The 17497-nt window shown below is 35.4% G+C and overlaps 3 protein-coding genes across 3 annotated transcripts; 1 reads left to right on the top strand and 2 right to left on the bottom strand.

Moving 5' to 3' along the window:
• Positions 1 to 611: 611 nt before the first annotated feature.
• On the top strand, positions 612 to 2244 carry LOC116130521 (suppressor of disruption of TFIIS-like). Its single transcript, XM_031416257.1, has 8 exons — positions 612 to 788; positions 881 to 946; positions 1036 to 1133; positions 1245 to 1282; positions 1382 to 1469; positions 1564 to 1773; positions 1864 to 1929; positions 2032 to 2244. The coding sequence occupies exons 1-8, from the start codon at positions 758 to 760 to the stop codon at positions 2203 to 2205; spliced, it is 771 nt and encodes a 256-aa protein (XP_031272117.1). The 5' UTR covers positions 612 to 757; the 3' UTR covers positions 2206 to 2244.
• Positions 2245 to 7605: 5361 nt separating this feature from the next.
• LOC116130517 (photosystem I reaction center subunit II, chloroplastic-like) lies at positions 7606 to 8457 on the bottom strand. Its single transcript, XM_031416251.1, has one exon. The coding sequence runs from the start codon at positions 8357 to 8359 to the stop codon at positions 7727 to 7729; it is 633 nt and encodes a 210-aa protein (XP_031272111.1). The 5' UTR covers positions 8360 to 8457; the 3' UTR covers positions 7606 to 7726.
• A 1978-nt stretch (positions 8458 to 10435) lies between these two features.
• LOC116130512 (linoleate 9S-lipoxygenase 5) lies at positions 10436 to 14733 on the bottom strand. Its single transcript, XM_031416247.1, has 9 exons — positions 14327 to 14733; positions 13715 to 14004; positions 13056 to 13296; positions 12578 to 12916; positions 12393 to 12478; positions 12201 to 12308; positions 11812 to 12116; positions 11464 to 11727; positions 10436 to 11387 (listed from the first exon to the last, which is right to left on the bottom strand). Exons 1-9 carry the CDS (start codon positions 14568 to 14570, stop codon positions 10619 to 10621), a joined length of 2646 nt encoding a protein of 881 aa, XP_031272107.1. The 5' UTR covers positions 14571 to 14733; the 3' UTR covers positions 10436 to 10618.
• Between the last annotated feature and the right edge of the window lie 2764 nt (positions 14734 to 17497).

Here is a 17497-nt window from a genome sequence, read left to right on the forward strand (position 1 = left end):
TATATTTTGAATTGATATTCCGCAATATCTTCTGAATTTCGCTACCAGATGAATCGAAATCTAATTTAAAGATTTATAACGATCATCTTATTCTATGATTCAAAGAGGGAGAATTCATTAATAAAAAAAACTTTTAAGAATTTATTAACGTCTTAACTAACGCGTTTAGTAAAGTTATTTTCGGAAGATATTTAAAGACTTTACTTCAGGGTCAACATAAGGCAATTACAACTCAATAAAATTTAAGAAGAGTAGATCGATTTTACAACGCAATCCACGTTTCCAATTTGTACAACGCTCAAATTACATGGATGCCCTCCATTTACTATGCTTTAATATTTAAATATCTCAGAATCTGGCCACGTTATGATTGACTACCCTTATCTGTCATTCAAAAGCTATAACCTGATTGGACGGTGGACAAGCGGTCACAGGGCTAAATACATATGGGTAGTGTTAGTATCTTCTTTAGAAAATTAGGAAAGGGCAATTACGTCAATTTTCCTGAAATTTATATATAATATTCGACAGGCGTGTGGGCCCTTTTCTACTCGGCTTTTGTTGCAAGAGATTTGAACTATGAGTCAGCACAATCGTTCTCTGCTCTGTTTTTTCTTCAGCCTCTAAGCCTATAAAAACCTCTCTTCACCTCCTTGTCAAAGCCCTCGTTGCTTGTAATTGAATTATCTCATTCATTTCATCGCTCTCTGTATTGCGAATTTCACTTCATTTGCTTTCTCTTCTTGTTTCTTCAGCCATGGATTCTGCCTTCAACTGCGTCATGTTTGGTATATAATTCTCTGTTTCACCTCTGAATGCCTTTAGTTTTTGCCTGAAATGAATGGTCGTAATAACTTGTTTGGAGTTTCTTTTGAACCAGATTTGGATGACACTTTGTACTCTTCAAAAGTTGGAATAGCTGAAGGTGTCAAGAAAAACATTGAAGGTGAGGCATTAATTATGAACAAATTGATGTCAGTTTCAAGCTTCAGTTAAATTTTTAAATCACTGATTATTTTTCTTTACTTTTTTCAGAATTTCTCGTTGAGAAATGCGGGTTCCCAGAAAGTAAAGCGTCGACTCTCAGAGTTGAACTTTTCAAAACTTACGGCAGCACTCTAGCCGGTTTGCGAGTAATTTACTCTTCTTGTGCTCTCAATAACTTCCAAATGAATTAAATGAGCCAATTTTCTTCACATCAATTTTAATATTTTCTCCTGATTAGTTCTCTTAAATTGTTCCAGGTATTAGGCTATGATATTGATGCTGATGATTATCACAGGTTAGCCAAATTTTTTATTAAATTTAAAAAGACAAATATTAAAATATTAACTACATTTTATTTAATTTTTCTTCTTATATACAATAATTTGATCAACAGTTTCGTGCACGGAAGATTGCCGTATGATTTGATTAAACCTGATATTCAACTACGCAACATCTTACGTAGCATCCCCCTAAGAAAGATCGTAAGTGGATAAATGAAATTGGAAAAAAAAAATTGTTAATCAAATCGTCATAACTTTATTTAATGAAGAAATTAATTAATTTTTGAATTTCCAGATTTTCACGAACTCGGACAGGAACCACGCAATGAAATGCCTGAAGAGGTTAGCATTAGAAGACTGTTTCGATCAAATAATCTGCTTCGAGACGATGAATCCAAATCTCTCGAAAGCAACTCGTCCTGATGAATTCCCTGTCGTTTTGAAGCCATCAATGGACGCCATGAAAATTGCTCTGGATGTTGCTCGTCTTGATCCTCGCCGTACAGTAAGATCTCGTCAATTTTTCGATTATTAATTTTATTTTGAAAGATTCCGGTTGGCACATACTGAAACACATTTCGTCTCGTCTTGGCAGCTGTTTCTCGACGACAATGTTAAAAATATCGCTGCTGGCAAAGCTCTGGGGCTATGCACTGTTTTGGTAATTTCATGTTTTATCTTAAAATTGCCGCAACGTGTACACACAACAACAACACAATTTATGTTTTTATTTATTTGTTTGTTTTATTTTTTGAAATTGAAGGTTGGAAAGACAGTGAAGATCAAAGAATCAGATTATGTAATAGAGAACGTCAACAACTTACCTCAAGTCATTCCAGAAATATGGCCCAGTCAATCAGACGGTGTTGATGGAAGGATCGGCCGTACCAGGAGTGAACTGGAATCGATTCTCAACACGACAACTGTTGGCGCATGATGATCAGTTGGTTTCAAATAGGGCCCCACTGTGTACATATGTGCGTATGTGTATGAATATGAATGGTAATAAAGTATAGTGCTTTTAACTGTGAATAATTTTCATCAAATGCTTTCGAGAAGTTTCCATTTTGTTGTTAAAATTAATAGAATACTAATAATGCGTTAGTGAGTCCTATCTATGGTGTCCCCCAAAAGAGAATCAGATGGAGATGTGCTCCATTAACTCACCATCTCAATAATAAAACCTGGCTTGTCACCAACACATAATTGTGTTTTCACGAGAAGGCAGTATTATGTGATACACGTTGTGACTACAAACATTGCGCCATTGTATAGTTGTTGGGACATTGATGGCTGTTCCTTTCATTGTTTAGAAAAGAATTGAACTCATCTTATTATTTAATTAATTTGTCTATAAAACAAGTATTAATTGTGAGCTCTATCCCTTGTTCCTTTACACTGTTAATTGTATAAAATAATTTGTTAGATATACTATAATAGGGATGGGGAGATTGAGATGGATTTGCATTGGCCACATCAGACCAAACAACATGCACTTATGAAACTTTTAATAATGATTTATAATTCCAATAATTGATCATCATACTAAGGGTATATTATAAGCCAAATAGAATATGGAGTTATGGACAACAGCTTATATTTTGAAATTGATATTCCAGCAATATCTTACTGAATTTCGCTACCAGATGAATCGAAATCTAATTTAAAGATTTATAACATTATCAAGCAATAGTATCTTAATATTTATAACATTTCCCTGATTTATAACACTTCTATGGACAAAATATTCTACAATTTAAAAAACTATAATATAACCTCATTTATATTGATTCATGGTATTTCAATAACTCAAAAAATACTTAATTAACATTAAAAATAACTAACTCTTATAACCTCTTATCGAAATTTATTGGATTACATTAAATCATAGACTAAGAATATGTGTTAAAATTTTGTATTATAACAGTGTAATTCAATCCTATAACCTAGTTAATAACGAATGGTAGCATGAATCATTGGAGGGTGACATGGCAGCCTTGTGAGGTGGCATCTATCACGTCGGCTGCCACATAAGGGTCGTTCGGCTGCCACGTAAAGGAGTGAGAGAATGGAGTAAGAAGAAGGAGAAAGATTTGCATTATTTCCTTAATTTGTAATTCGAAGTAAACCTTACTTCAAGGAGCATCAAAAAGAATTCTTTTTAGAAAAAAAAAAAAATATGTCAAAGTCTATGTGTAAATTGATGATTTAGCTTATATTAGTCTTAACACAATGTGATCAGAATTACCCGAATATATAAGTTACTGTCAAATGAATTGAATTAAGAGCCTTTCTTCATATATTCCATCTAGACATGTATTGAATTAATAATTGTTTATTAAAAATGAAAAAACAAAAAAAGATTATTGAACGATAAATCACATGTGAGAGCGTGTTTGTAACTCAAACAAGTAAGGTAATCTAAATTGAAAACACGTGAATCGTGATTTGCAAAGGTCTCAATCAAATAGGACGAGATATCTAATCCTGCACATTTAACACACATGATATAAATATCACAAAACTATTATACAAATTTTGTTCCAGAAGATCGATAGCCCAATGTAATTAATATTGAGGTGGTTCAGCTGCCAATATGCTTTTAAGCTTAAAGGTTTCAAAATTTTCTTTTGAGTAAACTACTTTTTCCCACCCAACCCAAGATTTGCTTTAATGACACTTTTCACCCAAAAAAATTTGAAAACACCACTTTACTATCCAAACGTTATGTTCAGTTAATAATTTCCATTAAATACAATGATATTCATTATGAAGACAGAAATACCCTTCTCTCTTCTTCTTCTCTTCTCTTCTTAGCCTCCATTGTGGCCTGAACCACCACCAACTCCACCACATTGTTTTAAAAGTCGGACCGGATCTGCCGGTTCAACCGATTGGATCGGGAACCAGTCACGTGTCCGGTTCGAGTCAATATAAAACCCGATATTGCGCAATAACTCGCTTTAATCCGTCAATGGACTGCGTGAATAGTGCAAACCACCGGTCCAACCGGACCTATAGAAAAACCGGTCCAACGTTGAAAAGGGAAAAAAATCCCTAATTTCTCTCATTTCGCAATTTCTCCTTTCTCTACTCACAAAATATTCTGAAATTTTTTTAATGAAATCGCAAAAATCTGAAATCCCACACAAATCAAAACTTAGTCTTAATAAAATCGCAACCATTCTTTGCTGAAATCGATCGCAACTCAACTCTCTAAAATCGCCACGACGACTTCCTCCCTCGCCAGAAATCGACGACAACAGCTCCATTCCTTGCTGGAAATCGACGACGACAACGACAGGTCCATTCTTGGATGACGACAATGACCGGACGACGACAGCTCCATTCCTCCTCTTGTCAACGATCCAGGTAAAAAACACACCATTCACGACAGCTCCATTTCGTTTTTCAACTTGTTTTATTAATGCATTTATCATAATAATGTATATGCATTTGTGGGTTAGTTTTTAGAGGTCCACTGATAGTTGCAATTACAGCAGAATAATGTATATGCAATTACAGCAGAATAGTTCTTTGTTGGGTGGTTTTGTATAAATATTTTGGTGAATTAGCTTGTGCCCTCTCTGTTTCTCATCTGATTTATGAGACTAGCGCTTTGTTTTCCAGAACTTCAAAGCTTTATTTCTCTTTTTGAATTTCCTGCACAGTTGGTTCATAATTTTCCTGTTTTTATAGATACTCATTGTTAACCTTCAGCCCCTATTTCATGCGTTGGAATTTTGACAACATCTCACGTCTCCTGTATCATTGTTGAATTAATTCTTGTATCGATAATTGGGTTTCTAAGTTTTATGTGTTACTTGTGAAGTCACAATTGTATTTTCCCTTTGCCATTGCAAATGCACTTACTGCCACTTTATCGTAGTTATCTTAATGAGTAGCTTTTGTTTAATGTTGTAGAGTTTTTCATTTGTTGATGAATTATGGATTCTGCTTGGGTATATACTGTTTATTTTCAATTTAAATAGTCCTTATAATATTATGACAATTTGACACTAGGAAGGCCAGATCTATCTGGCTTCACCATATACGGCTGCAGCATCTGCCTTGACTGGTTATGTGACTGATCTGAGAGAGTTTTTGCAGTAGACTATAAAATGCTGTAATTTGTATTATTATTTTTATAAGCTTTTATGATGCAAGGTTTCATCACCCAAAGTGCCTTTCTAGATGTGAGTTAGATGTGAAGAATCTCGAGAAGATTAAGAAGATTTTGTGTTATGACAATGTGACTCTTAGCCGGGTATTAATAAAAATGCTTTATTTATAATTAAGTAGAGATTGCTTGGAAAAGGATTTGCAGTGCAAAACCATATCTGACAGTGGTAAATGAATGTGAAAGTATTATATTGCATAAATCAGATACATTAATTTTAATTTATAAAGTTGATAATAGAAAACACATTTGAGAAAAAGAGGTACCATTCTAATAGCGCAATGACTTATAATTCCAAAACCAATGACAACTATAAAGTTGATACCGGCTTTCTTTGAGAGTTAGAAGAAGTGATGAACACATTTGTTATTAATTATTATGTATTTTATAATTTAATATGTAATGGATGAAGTGATAAACACATCATATTTGGATTTGGACTTTGGATTGTTGTTAAATACTTAAATTATGTTGGAATTGCTATTGAAATTGAACTTTGAATCATGTTGGGCAGTAATTAAGTTGTTATTGTCTTATTAAAAAATAAAAATCTTAAAAAAATAAAATAAAATAACAGGTTTTTTATGTGCTGATGTCATCATGCTAGTGTGATGACATCATCAATCCAACTGATGGTCCAACCGGTTGGACCGGTTGGCCCGTGACCCAAAGAGCATAACGGGTTGCTCACCGGTCTGGGTTTTAAAACAATGCTCCACCACCTCCACCTCCTGCGGCTCTACTACCAAGTACCACCACCAATAGCACCTCCATCTAGTCTAATTTTTTTAATCAATCAACCCACTATTCAATCAATTCCAATCAACAGTCAAAACAAACACAATAACTCTCCAAAATCCGATAATAGGGGGTCACCGACATACGCGCAGCAGGCAGGTGCACGAGCGTGGCACACGCAGGCGTGGGGTGTTGGAAATTAGCCTAGGACTTTTGTCGAGCAGGTGGTGGGCGTGGCTTAGAGCTTCAGAAAATCGACGATAGGGGGTCATCGGTGGTCAGAAAATCAAATTCACAAACACATAACACTTCTACAACTTCGAATTTCAAGAATCAACCTTCAAAATGCCCTAATTTCATCAGACGAGCAAAAACCCCAATCTCGCAAAGAAACAAACCCTAGAGAGGAGGGCGGCGATCGACGAGTGAACGGTATCAAGGCTGTTGGGAAGAATGGTGGTGATGAGGGTGGTTTCCGGTGGAGGAATCGATTGAAATCGACAAAAATTGTGTGGCCACAACAGTGGGCTGTAGCCGGCGATTGGCGAGACCAAAAAAGAGGGGGAAAATGGGTTTTGTTCAAAAGGCTGAGGGGAGTTTTTTGGTGGTTTCGAGAGCAGTTGTCGACACTGAAAATGGTCGATACGGCCTAGGTTGGCTATTGCGCATGATGGAGGATTTTGAGGAAAAAAGTTCGATTTCAGTTTGCTAAGGAATGGCTCAATGGATGAAAGGGGTGAGGAGATCTATCTATTTGGTGAAAAAATCAATGGAAAACTGCACCCAATCAGCCAACGACGATGCCGACAAAGGTCAAGTTATGCGAAAGATGAAGAGATTGAGTTGATTTGGGTGGTGGTGGGGGTGGGAGTTTTGTGGAGTAGGGTAATTGAACATCCTACCCTTACTTATAACAGACTTTTAACCATCTTACCTTTCTTCACAATAAAATTTAATAACGAAACTGTGCTTTAAGTAGTAAAGTGGTAGTTTTAAACTTTTTGGGTGAGAAATGGTCATTGAGGCATACCTTGGTGGGAATAGGTCATTAACTCATTTTCTTTTCTTTGTTTTCTATAAAGAGGTATTTCACTATGACTACAAACAAGTTATTTATTGTGGTTTTTTATATCATTTAATTGCATTAGTATGAAATATTTCTGCAATATATAGATGAATGAGTTTATAATTACATTCTGCCTAGGCTTGATCTGGATTCTGACCATTATCCTACTAGCTAGGTTCAATCTGCGTTACCAAGTGATGACTCGTCATTGCTCTATGTTACATTATATTGTAGTATAGAATAGAGGGTTCCACAAAACCATGAAAGATTGATTTTAGGCCATGAATGGTAAAAAATGTTGCACAAAAAACAAAATTCTAGGGTATGAATCTTTAAAAATACATAGGGATCGATTAAATGATCAAGTTTTGCTATTTCTGTAGCATTTTCAAGAAATTAAGGAAACAAACATACATAAATAAATACTTGACATAATCACAAAGTACAACATAATAACCACATTTCCACTCTAAATTACAAATCATACACCTGCTTCCCTGTGAACTTCACCTCAATCGGATTAACATTCTTCCCAATCGACCTGAAATTCTGCCCAACCCCTTGTCGTCCCGGGTTCACCTTTTCAGGATAAACACCATCCTTCGGGTGCAAATACTGAACTTCACCATTCGGAAACACCCTGTAAAATTGGTACTTGATCTTGTATTTGGACCTCAATCTTGTCCCCAGAGCCAAACACTGCTCTTTCCTCGCCAACTTGAGCAAATTCGGACCTTGCCTCATAATAGCAGCGCCCCCGGTGGGCATTTCGAATATCTGTTCCTTCGGTGACTCCCATGTGATCACATAAAATTCTTCCACTTGAGCCTTCCGCAACAGCCCACCAGTGCTGCCACCGAAGATTGGCGATGGGGTGTTTGGGTCAAGTTCCGGCGGGGTGAAGCCCACCGGAGCCTCTTTTGTTGGGGCTTCGGTTTTCTCTTCGGCCATGGCCTTGATGGTACGTGGGACGTATTTAAGTGGTCTGGTAGCGGTGGTGATTGACAGAGATGATGGTTGTTTCCATGGGACGGTGGCGCGGTCGCTGGACTTGGCGGTGCAGAGGGCGGCGGCAGTGAAAAGAGTGGCTTGGGTTGCCATGGCCATTACAGATAGATAGTTGAAATGAGTAATGGATCAATAATCGCATAGACATAAAAGAAGGATATTGAGTTGAAGTATTTGTGGATTTGGATGTGTGGTCGGAAGTTTTGGGCAATGGATAAGGAGATGTGGGGTGAACCAATTAGAATTTGTGATTTGGATACTGGCTCTTCCCCACGCCTTAGTCCTTACCGTCTTCTTTTATTCTTACATTCAAATTCTTACCGTAAGAATTTGAATGTTTACCTATTAGCAATTAAAGAGATATTCATAAAGAGGTATTCAAACTCAGTAACTCTTAAGTAATATATGTAAGAATTTTTATTAAATCATTGAACGATTTTTTCTGCGTATCTTTTGTTTGCTCAATATCTAACTCTAAGACAACTCAGGCTTTTTATTAATTTTTGTTTCGAATCCATCTAACCACTTGATTTTATGCACAAATAAAACATTTAGTTTAAGTACGCATGAGTGAGATTGAGTGAGATTCTAAGGGTATGAAAATACAAAATTTTGAGTGAGATTATAAATGTAATGTTTTCTCTATACTTTTAATATATTTTAGAAGATTTTATTTCACAAAATATCCTTTAACTTGGATTTAGTTTCCGGATTTATCACAAAAAATTAAGTCAGTATTTTCTCTTAATAATTTTTTATACACAAAGAAAACCCTTTATTTAAATAATCTTTACTGAAACAAGATTAATATTTAAAATTAAAAGCAAAACAATAATACTGCATATTTTTTGTGATATTGTAATTTTCATTTATCCAATTCAATGTGCCATTCTAAGTAGTGATATTGGCAAATCGAATTTAATTTGAAATAACTATTTATTAGTGATCGAATAGTTTAATAGAGATTCTTGAGTATATTACTAAAAAAATCATGAGTCCCTCATTGATTGCTAATATGGATGTGGGTAGCTACTAGAACTCTTATTCAACTGATAGTTTCAGGGTCCTAAAAGATTAGTTGAGGTGCACATAAACTGGTTCAGACACCCGATCATAAAATAGAAAATGTTAATTTGAAAATGAAAATTTTCATTTGGTCCAAAACATTTAGTAATAATTAAATAATTTATAACTGGGATATTATGTATCACTATCCTCCCACGCCCATTAGAATCTCTCCCGACTCTTGAGCTGTTCTAACTTCTAAGATCTTATATCACGTGCAGATGGCGTCCGGAGCAGCTAGAACGTGGATTTAATATATAAGACAAAGATAGGTGTCAAAAATATTTTAGCGGTTTCTGCCACCAACGTCTTCATTATGCTTCTATCCAGTCATCGGTATTACGAACTCGGTAAGTGCCCAACAATTTTTATTCCGAGTTTAACAATGGGTTACAAAAACTCGCAGCCTTTTTAGAGTAATAGATGGTAGATGTCTCATGTTTCATAATTCTTTTGCATTATTGGTTCTTGATAGTACACATTTCATTTCTCACTTAAATTTCTTGTTTTAGAAGATAAGTAGATTGCATTGACCCTGTTCTTCTTCTTTACTATTTTTTTGTCAATTTAACTGTTAAAACTTAAGATTGTGTTGTTTTTAGTTTTTGCTTAATGTGTTATACCGCGCAATGCACTTTATTCTTAACTTCAGGGTCTTTCTTTAAGTGCTCTTAATTTTTGTTATGGTGAAGTTTGTTTATTGTATATCTTAAAGGAAAATTTTATGGTATGTTTCTGATTATAATTGCTAGGTGCTTTGAAGCTGCTTGTAATAATAAAGATCATTTATCTTAATAATCAAAAACCTTTTAAACGTGGAAACTGGGTTTTATCTGGTTGAATTCTGAATTATGATTGCTGGTTTAAATGGCTGATGCTTTTGTTTCACTTCAGTGTTTGGGTAGAATCTGTTACATTGCTAGGGACTCAGACATTCTTGTTTCTGGGTGCCTCAACTTTTGATTGTTTTATCTTCTTTGTTCTAAGGAAATTTTTGAGTTCGAAACTGAGATTTATGGTTGGAGCTCAATGCAAATAAAAATGCAAAGAGGATTTCTGCATCTCTGCAGTTAAAAGACATTTACTTATTTAAACAAGTACATTTCGCCATTTTTACAGTACATAGCTACTTGCATAACATCTTTGAGAACCTGCACACACATTCTGCTTTCAGAACAAGATCAAGGAAACAAAAATGAGAAAGCTAATTGGCACTCTTTGGCTTGTTAAACACAACATACTAACAATCAAATTCAAAGCTGCCCAAAAAAACCTCTTTACAGATATAAAACTTTAGATTGAGATACTGTTGGGAATGCCCTTTCCTGTGAGCCCACCTTCTCTGGAGTAATCTGTAGTATTAGGATAGAGCAAGGTGTAAGGCAAATTGACAGGCCCGACTCTGTTCTTCCATCTTTTGTCATCGTTCATTTCTATAATTTTCTTTTCAATTTTTATCAATCTTTCTCTAAATCTTTCAAATGCAGCTAATGGCTCATCATCAGAAGTCCACCCAGGAGTATCTCTCTGCCCAAGATAAACCTCATCAGTTGAATGGCGTGACAAAATCTCTATGAGGGACACTCCGAGGAGGGTTTGAAGCTGTGCTGTGATTGTTTTCAGGAAGGCCACGTCAGGGTGCTCCGCAAGCTCTGCATATTCAGGGGTTCCTGGTTCAGGCATGAAGCGGCGACTCACAGTTGGTCTGTTCGGGAGATAGCCTGCATATGGATATTGTCCAAAATTTACAGCTGCATGGAGGGCAGAAGCCACCCATATGACAATGGTGCAAGATTGCACAAGCTCATCTCGTGTCTGCATCTCAGGCCACCATGGTTCATCTTTCCTGTTGCCATGCCCAACATTGCGGACTTCATGCCACCACGATTGGAGTTCATTGTCTCCTTGGATCAATTCGTCTGTGGGGTAGTAGAAAGAGCAGTATTCTCTGACCCAAGTTTCAATTGCCGACCAGATTTCCAGCCCATCAACAGCAAAAGGGTAATCCTCAATCAGAAGCCTAACTCCATGAGGTTGGCTCGAGTCTGGCTCCGCCACTCCTCTGAAAGGGGCAAAGTTTCATTTATGAGAATCAAATTTAATAGCAAATGTTTTGAATTCAAGATCTGTGAGCTTACCTCTTTAGCAGATCAGCTGGGAGTGCCTGCTCAGTGAAGACCCAATTTTTGTATATTCCAGATGACATTTCCAGTGCATATCTTGCTGGGAAGACTGTTCTTTCAAGCACCCCATCAGCATTGATAAGGATCTGTCGAGCATAGGCATTTATATTCATTGTATCCCGGTAATGGGGATGTAAAAGCTTATATATTGGATGAATCACACTCAACTGCCTATTAGTTGCAATCACAAATGGCTCTATCACTGCATGGGTGTTTAACCTGCAAATTTTGTTTAGAAGCGTATGAATGTTGTTCTTAAACTAAAACCAAGCTTCTAAATATTGTCTACCAGTCAGCAATTACCAGTGGCTAACGAGCTGATGGTAGCCAGAATCATTCACTGCTGCATAAGCTTTGGCTAGTTGCCATATTGTACCCTCAATGCCATGTTCTGCCGGTGTGAAAACTTTGTTAACAGCGCCATGGTGGTCCCCCTGTGGATGTGGCAAGCTTAACTCTATTGCCAATGGCTTCAATGTCCCGTCATCTTGTAACAAGAGCAGGGTTCTGCTGGCATATGTCTTTGTGGTAGTGGAGTTTATTTTCTGCAGGTATGGCATCAATGCATCATGGTGATCTAATATGAACAGCTTCTTTTTTTCTATTGCCTGTATCAAGTTTAACATAGCATAAGAAAAGAAAAGGAGCTAATAAAACAGAGAGAAGCACATTCGATTAAGCATAAATTGTACTTCATCTACAGTGAGCCCATTCATGTTCCCTTGAATGTCATCTCTTGTTATTGAACTGTTCTGGTTCCCATATACTTTAGGGTCTAGGTTGCTGGCTGGGGGGAATTCCTGCAGTTATATTTAAGAAAATTATAGAAGTGAAAACCCATATAACAACAGTAATCAACCAATCTAGTTGAAGATCTATATTACCCGGATATGGCTGATGATAATTGGATTTACTCCAGCTAGCATTTCTCTTCCAAATTCTTCATCTGACCTCCAAGCAGACTTATCATCTGGAATGAAAAATCCATATAATGTCATAATTCACATGCAAAAGTTGAATAAATGTTAAAATACTGGGTTGTTGCAAGTATTATGAAAATGTGTTGTACCTTTGATTACATCAGGTAGTGGGAATTTCATGAATCTCTCACCATCATTTCGAAAAAGTTCCTTGAGCATTGCCGATGGTATACGATCCCTTATCTTACTAACAGTTTTAGCATCTGGTAGTTTGACACTGCCTTTATATAGATTGTCTACATCATCAAAAGTGTCGAATTCATTTATGGTTTTGTCGCATAAGGATGCAATCTCTGGATGCAGTACTTGAAACAGCGACTTCAGAGCGTAGGCAAGAAAATCTGAAAACTTAAGGTGGCTAAACCGTTCATCTCTTGGAACATAAATATTTAGACTCAGAAGTGGCAGTCTTTTCTCACTATTGGGATCTGTTACCATTAGAAAACTGAAATCACTGTATGAAAGCGATAAAAAATTGAAGTTCTTAACATAGTTAAAAATTGTTCAATCTTCCTAGTCATTGTTTGTGTCAAACAGGGAAACTTGTTTCAGTTTTAGTTAACTAACCAGCTTTTGTCCGTTTCCTTCCAGTTCTTCCTCTTCTGGGATATGGATACGCTTGTGATCCGCCAAGAACAGGGCGGGCGTATGCTGGACCGTCATCTGGACTCCCCAAATCATTGTAGTAATCATAATCATATACTCTGTCCCATTCTTTAAGCTCACCTTCCCCATTTCCTCTGAGATTTATGAGTTCTTCTTCTCTAAATTTGCGTAATGGCTCTGGTGTTTCACATGGAAGGTATGTCTGACACAAATCACAAAATTGTCTGTTATTACATCCTACTGTTTTAATTAAAGGAAATCTTAATTATTTACACATTAGAATAAAGTTTTCATAGATGTCTTGGTTTGGTCAGATATTGATCTGGGATCCCTTTTTGCAGCTTTCCCACGCCAACAAAAGTTATGATGTGGAAAGCAAATGGAAAGGGCAGTCTAATCTATCCGGAAAAATTAGACAATATGATTTTTCCACGAAAAAGGAAGTAAAATAGAAAATCAGTTAAAGCTAACAATCATGATAGAAAACACTAGCTATAGTGGGTCTAAGTCTTCATATTATTCAAACCCTCTAAAATAATCATGGGAAAATTGTCCATGCTTTAAAAAACACCCAAGATTAAGATGAAAACAGAGGGTTAAGCATAGAGTTTCCTTTTTACCTTGTTTGAAAAAAATACACGATCATACTTGTAACGATGCGTTGGGTAGACCCAGGAATTGCAGACAAAATGTACCGAATCATGACCAGGAACATCTTTTAAAGTGAGTGTCTTGAGGTAAAACTGGCTATGGTGATGATTTCTGATGATGAAAGCTCCAGGACAACCCATATTCTCATCCCAGTCAAATGTAATTGTAAACTCAGTTTCTTTTGCAGTTAATGAAGCTTTTGATGAAATCCAGTTCTCCACGTATGCCACCTTTCCGAGCTTTCCTCGACCCTCATTAGCTACACAAACACACAGCACAAAATTTCAGCCATAATTTTATAAACTCGGTTGGTATTTCCACTATTGCATTCACTGTAGCAAGATTTCAAGAAACCGTTCGAGTTTACTTTCATTTTAAACAAACTGAATCAATAATTCTGTCATCACATTAACATCAGCAAGTTATTGAGGAAACAGTAAATTGCAGATGCAAAAATGCGCAGAGTTACTTTAAGTGTTGAGCCTATTTTGCAAAACAACACCACATAGTAGATTATTTCCAGTTTTAAATATCAATCAAAATGGATTCAAGAAACTTTGGGAGAAAAAGACAAAGCCAACCTGGGTCTGCATGATCTGCACTGATAAGCTGAATAGAAACGCCTTTGCCCAGCAGCTCGCAAACCCGATCGATAGCTGAAGCCGTCATGTCATTGAAGTCCAACACATTCTTTTTCATCAAAACGACAGTCCCTTTGATCTTCTTCTTCTTGCCATCATCAACGCCTTTCACCTTTGTTTTATGCCGTACACATAACATCTCCACAACTCTTGAAACCATCTGGGAAATGGGACAAAATCCCATGAAGCTTCAAAACTAAGAAAGCGGAAACAGAAGCTTATAAGTTGAAGATAGTGTAATGGAATGAAACTGAAAGAGATGGCATATATATAAACAAACTTAGTAATAACAAATAAAAGATGAGAGCAGTTGGCACTGTGGTTCAAGTATTTTTTATTTAGTATTTTTTGCGAATTGACTTGAAGAAGACTAAGCTCCTTCTCATGAAGTTTCTTATTGATGACAACTAATGGTGGGGTCCTGGAAGGCATTTCAGTTTTCATCTCTTGATTAATGGATAATTAAAGTACCTGATGCTGATTCTACCCAGATTTGATTAAAAGGTTATTAAAAAATATTACTCTAATTTATATTAATTTGATATATGCATGTTGGTAGGTATGTTATGTTATGTACAAGTTTGTGTATATTTTATTTGTTTTCACATGTTGTCTCTCTCCTTGAGAAGGGAAATAACCTGCTATTCTCCATATAATATACCTGTTTAACTTATATTATTATAATAAATTACATTTACTTTACTTATTAATTAGTTCATTAACTGTTGTATTGAATTTTTGGCTCTATCCTTCTGGCAATATTGTTAGTAAAAATGTATAATATTGCATTAAAAAAAAGGGGGGAAATTTCCAGCCTTTCCAAACCGTTGGTTGAATAATTATATATTGAATCAGATTGAGAGAAGAACCTTTAAATAAAGACCAGGGTTAATGAATTTGGTGTTAAAATAATTCCCTTGTGTTCCATTCAAAATTTCATTTCCAGTCTGTGTATGATAAAAAATATTATTTTATTTTGCAAGTTCATTAATTTCATATGTTCATTGAACTGGAACCATTAACCATTTTCAAGAAATTTGAATGTGTGGCCTGACGGTAAATTTTCTTTTCTTTTTTCAAATTATAAAAACACACGTAAATGGTTATTAAGCAGCCTAATGGTAAAAGAATGATATTTGTTTCATTGATTATTTTTGTATATATTAATTAAATATTGAGAATGATATTTTTATTAAATAATTACTATTTTAAAAATTATACTAATTTAATAAAATTAAGCATTTATTTAATCAAATAAACATTATATTTAATATAAAATGCCACAAACAAAAAAAAGACAAATAAACATTACATTTTATTCAAGGATTTGAATTATATAATCAATCCAAGCTTATGTGAGTTTTTTCAAAATTAGCAATCAAGAATTATGCAAAAAAGAGCTCAACAAGAACGTTAAGGATCTCAAAATAGCTCTAGCCAATATTTTGATGATCTTAAAGGATCCAAAACAAATCTACCGAAATACTAAATTGTTATTTTAGTTTATGTTGTATTTTTTTTTTTAATTTTAGTGTTTTTAAATTAGTATAAATTTTTATTTTGAGTTATTGTAGTTTAATATTTGCATTGAATAAAGTTTTGTTTTTAATTTTTCATCATTTTTTTAATTATATAATTATTATGAATTTATTATTATAAATAATAATCAAATTAACATAAATACAAATAACAAAAAAAGAAAATAAAATATATTTTATAGTAGATAAATAGTATCACACCAAATTAGTGTGGATGAACAGTATTACGCCAAATTTGGTGTGACACTGTTCACTTATACCAATTTAGTATAGTTTTTAGTGTTGAGTTGAAGCACATTTTCCACACACCAAAATGACATTGGGTTGGAGATGCCTAAGCTACTAATAGTGGTGATTACTTGAGCTTTTGCCTAATCGACAGTTTTAGAGTCTCGAATGATTAGTTATGGTGTGCGTAAACTGATCTGAATGCTTTCATTGATCCAAAAAAAAAAAAAAAAACAGATCTTATCCATACAATGCTCGTATTTTTAACATACCTGAAATAAGACAATACATAGGTAGTTTCTTAATTATGGACTTGTGTCTTCTGGTACTGTACAATCATATTTTTTATTTTATATAAAAAATAATTTGAAGAATTGAATAGTAATTATACATGAAAATGGAAATGGAAACGTCTCATGTTAAATATAAGTGGATTAGTTTGTACATATTGTTTTTATTAATCAAAGTTTCAATTATACGTAATGTTATTTTTCCCCCGTGACAAAACCGATCACCTACTCCAATTTTACAAACAAACAACAATAAAAATTTGGCAATAAAATTGATAATAATATATGATAAGGCAAATTTATTAATGCACTAAATAACTATCACATCAAAATGCATCATTAGGATACACTAATAATAATTTAGGCCCAAGCTTGCAAGCCACTTACTGAAGTGACAGTTTATTTTTATTTTTTTGGGAGAACGATTTATTCATACCCAACGTTTGTCTAAACGATAAGTTGGTACCCAAAAGGTTTTAAAATGATAAATGGGTACCTTCCGTCATGTTCTGTTAGTGTTTTTCATTAGATAATAGTGAAAAGACTAAAATGCCCTTAAAAGTTTAATTTTTAGTTTTTTGAAAATCTCTAAAAAACCCCCTAGGTTTGCTAATTTGACTAAATACCCCAATATATAAAAATTTTATAAAATAACAAATACACCCCCGTCACCACAGTGCCAGATTCCGGCCACCACCGCCGGAATCTGGCCGGAAAATTGTGTTACGACACAGACCCATCGGATCTGTGTCGTAACACATCGATGTGGCCTTTTCCGGCCAGATCCGCCACGGATCTGGCCGAAAAACGCCAGATCGACGTGTTACGACACAGATCCGATGGGTCTGTGTCGTAACACAATTTTCCGGCAAGCTTCCGGTCTCGACGGCCAGATCTGGCCGTAGATCTGGTCTTTTCCGGCAAGATCAACCACGGATCTTGCCGGAAAATGAAAGATCTACGCGCTACGACACAGATCCGATGGGTCTGTGTCGTAACGCAATTTTCCGGCCAGATTCCGGCGGTGGTGGCCGGAATCTGGCACTGCAGGTGGC

The sequence above is a fragment of the Pistacia vera genome, unplaced genomic scaffold (assembly GCF_008641045.1).
Source record: "Pistacia vera cultivar Batoury unplaced genomic scaffold, PisVer_v2 Contig222, whole genome shotgun sequence".
Taxonomy (NCBI): domain Eukaryota; kingdom Viridiplantae; phylum Streptophyta; class Magnoliopsida; order Sapindales; family Anacardiaceae; genus Pistacia; species Pistacia vera.

Bases quoted from the DNA above. Each gene is read 5' to 3' on its own strand.
- LOC116130517 (XM_031416251.1), bottom strand. From the start codon at position 8,359: ATGGCCATGGCAACCCAAGCCACTCTTTTCACTGCCGCCGCCCTCTGC.
- LOC116130512 (XM_031416247.1), bottom strand. From the start codon at position 14,570: ATGGGATTTTGTCCCATTTCCCAGATGGTTTCAAGAGTTGTGGAGATG. The intron at 13,297-13,714 runs GTAAAAAGGAAA...GATTTGTGTCAG, and splicing joins GTGTATTTTTTTCAAACAAG to ACATACCTTCCATGTGAAAC. The intron at 11,388-11,463 runs GTAAGCTCACAG...TGCCCCTTTCAG, and splicing joins CCAGCTGATCTGCTAAAGAG to AGGAGTGGCGGAGCCAGACT.
- LOC116130521 (XM_031416257.1), top strand. From the start codon at position 758: ATGGATTCTGCCTTCAACTGCGTCATGTTTG. The intron at 789-880 runs GTATATAATTCT...CTTTTGAACCAG, and splicing joins CTTCAACTGCGTCATGTTTG to ATTTGGATGACACTTTGTAC. The intron at 1,283-1,381 runs GTTAGCCAAATT...TTTGATCAACAG, and splicing joins GATGCTGATGATTATCACAG to TTTCGTGCACGGAAGATTGC.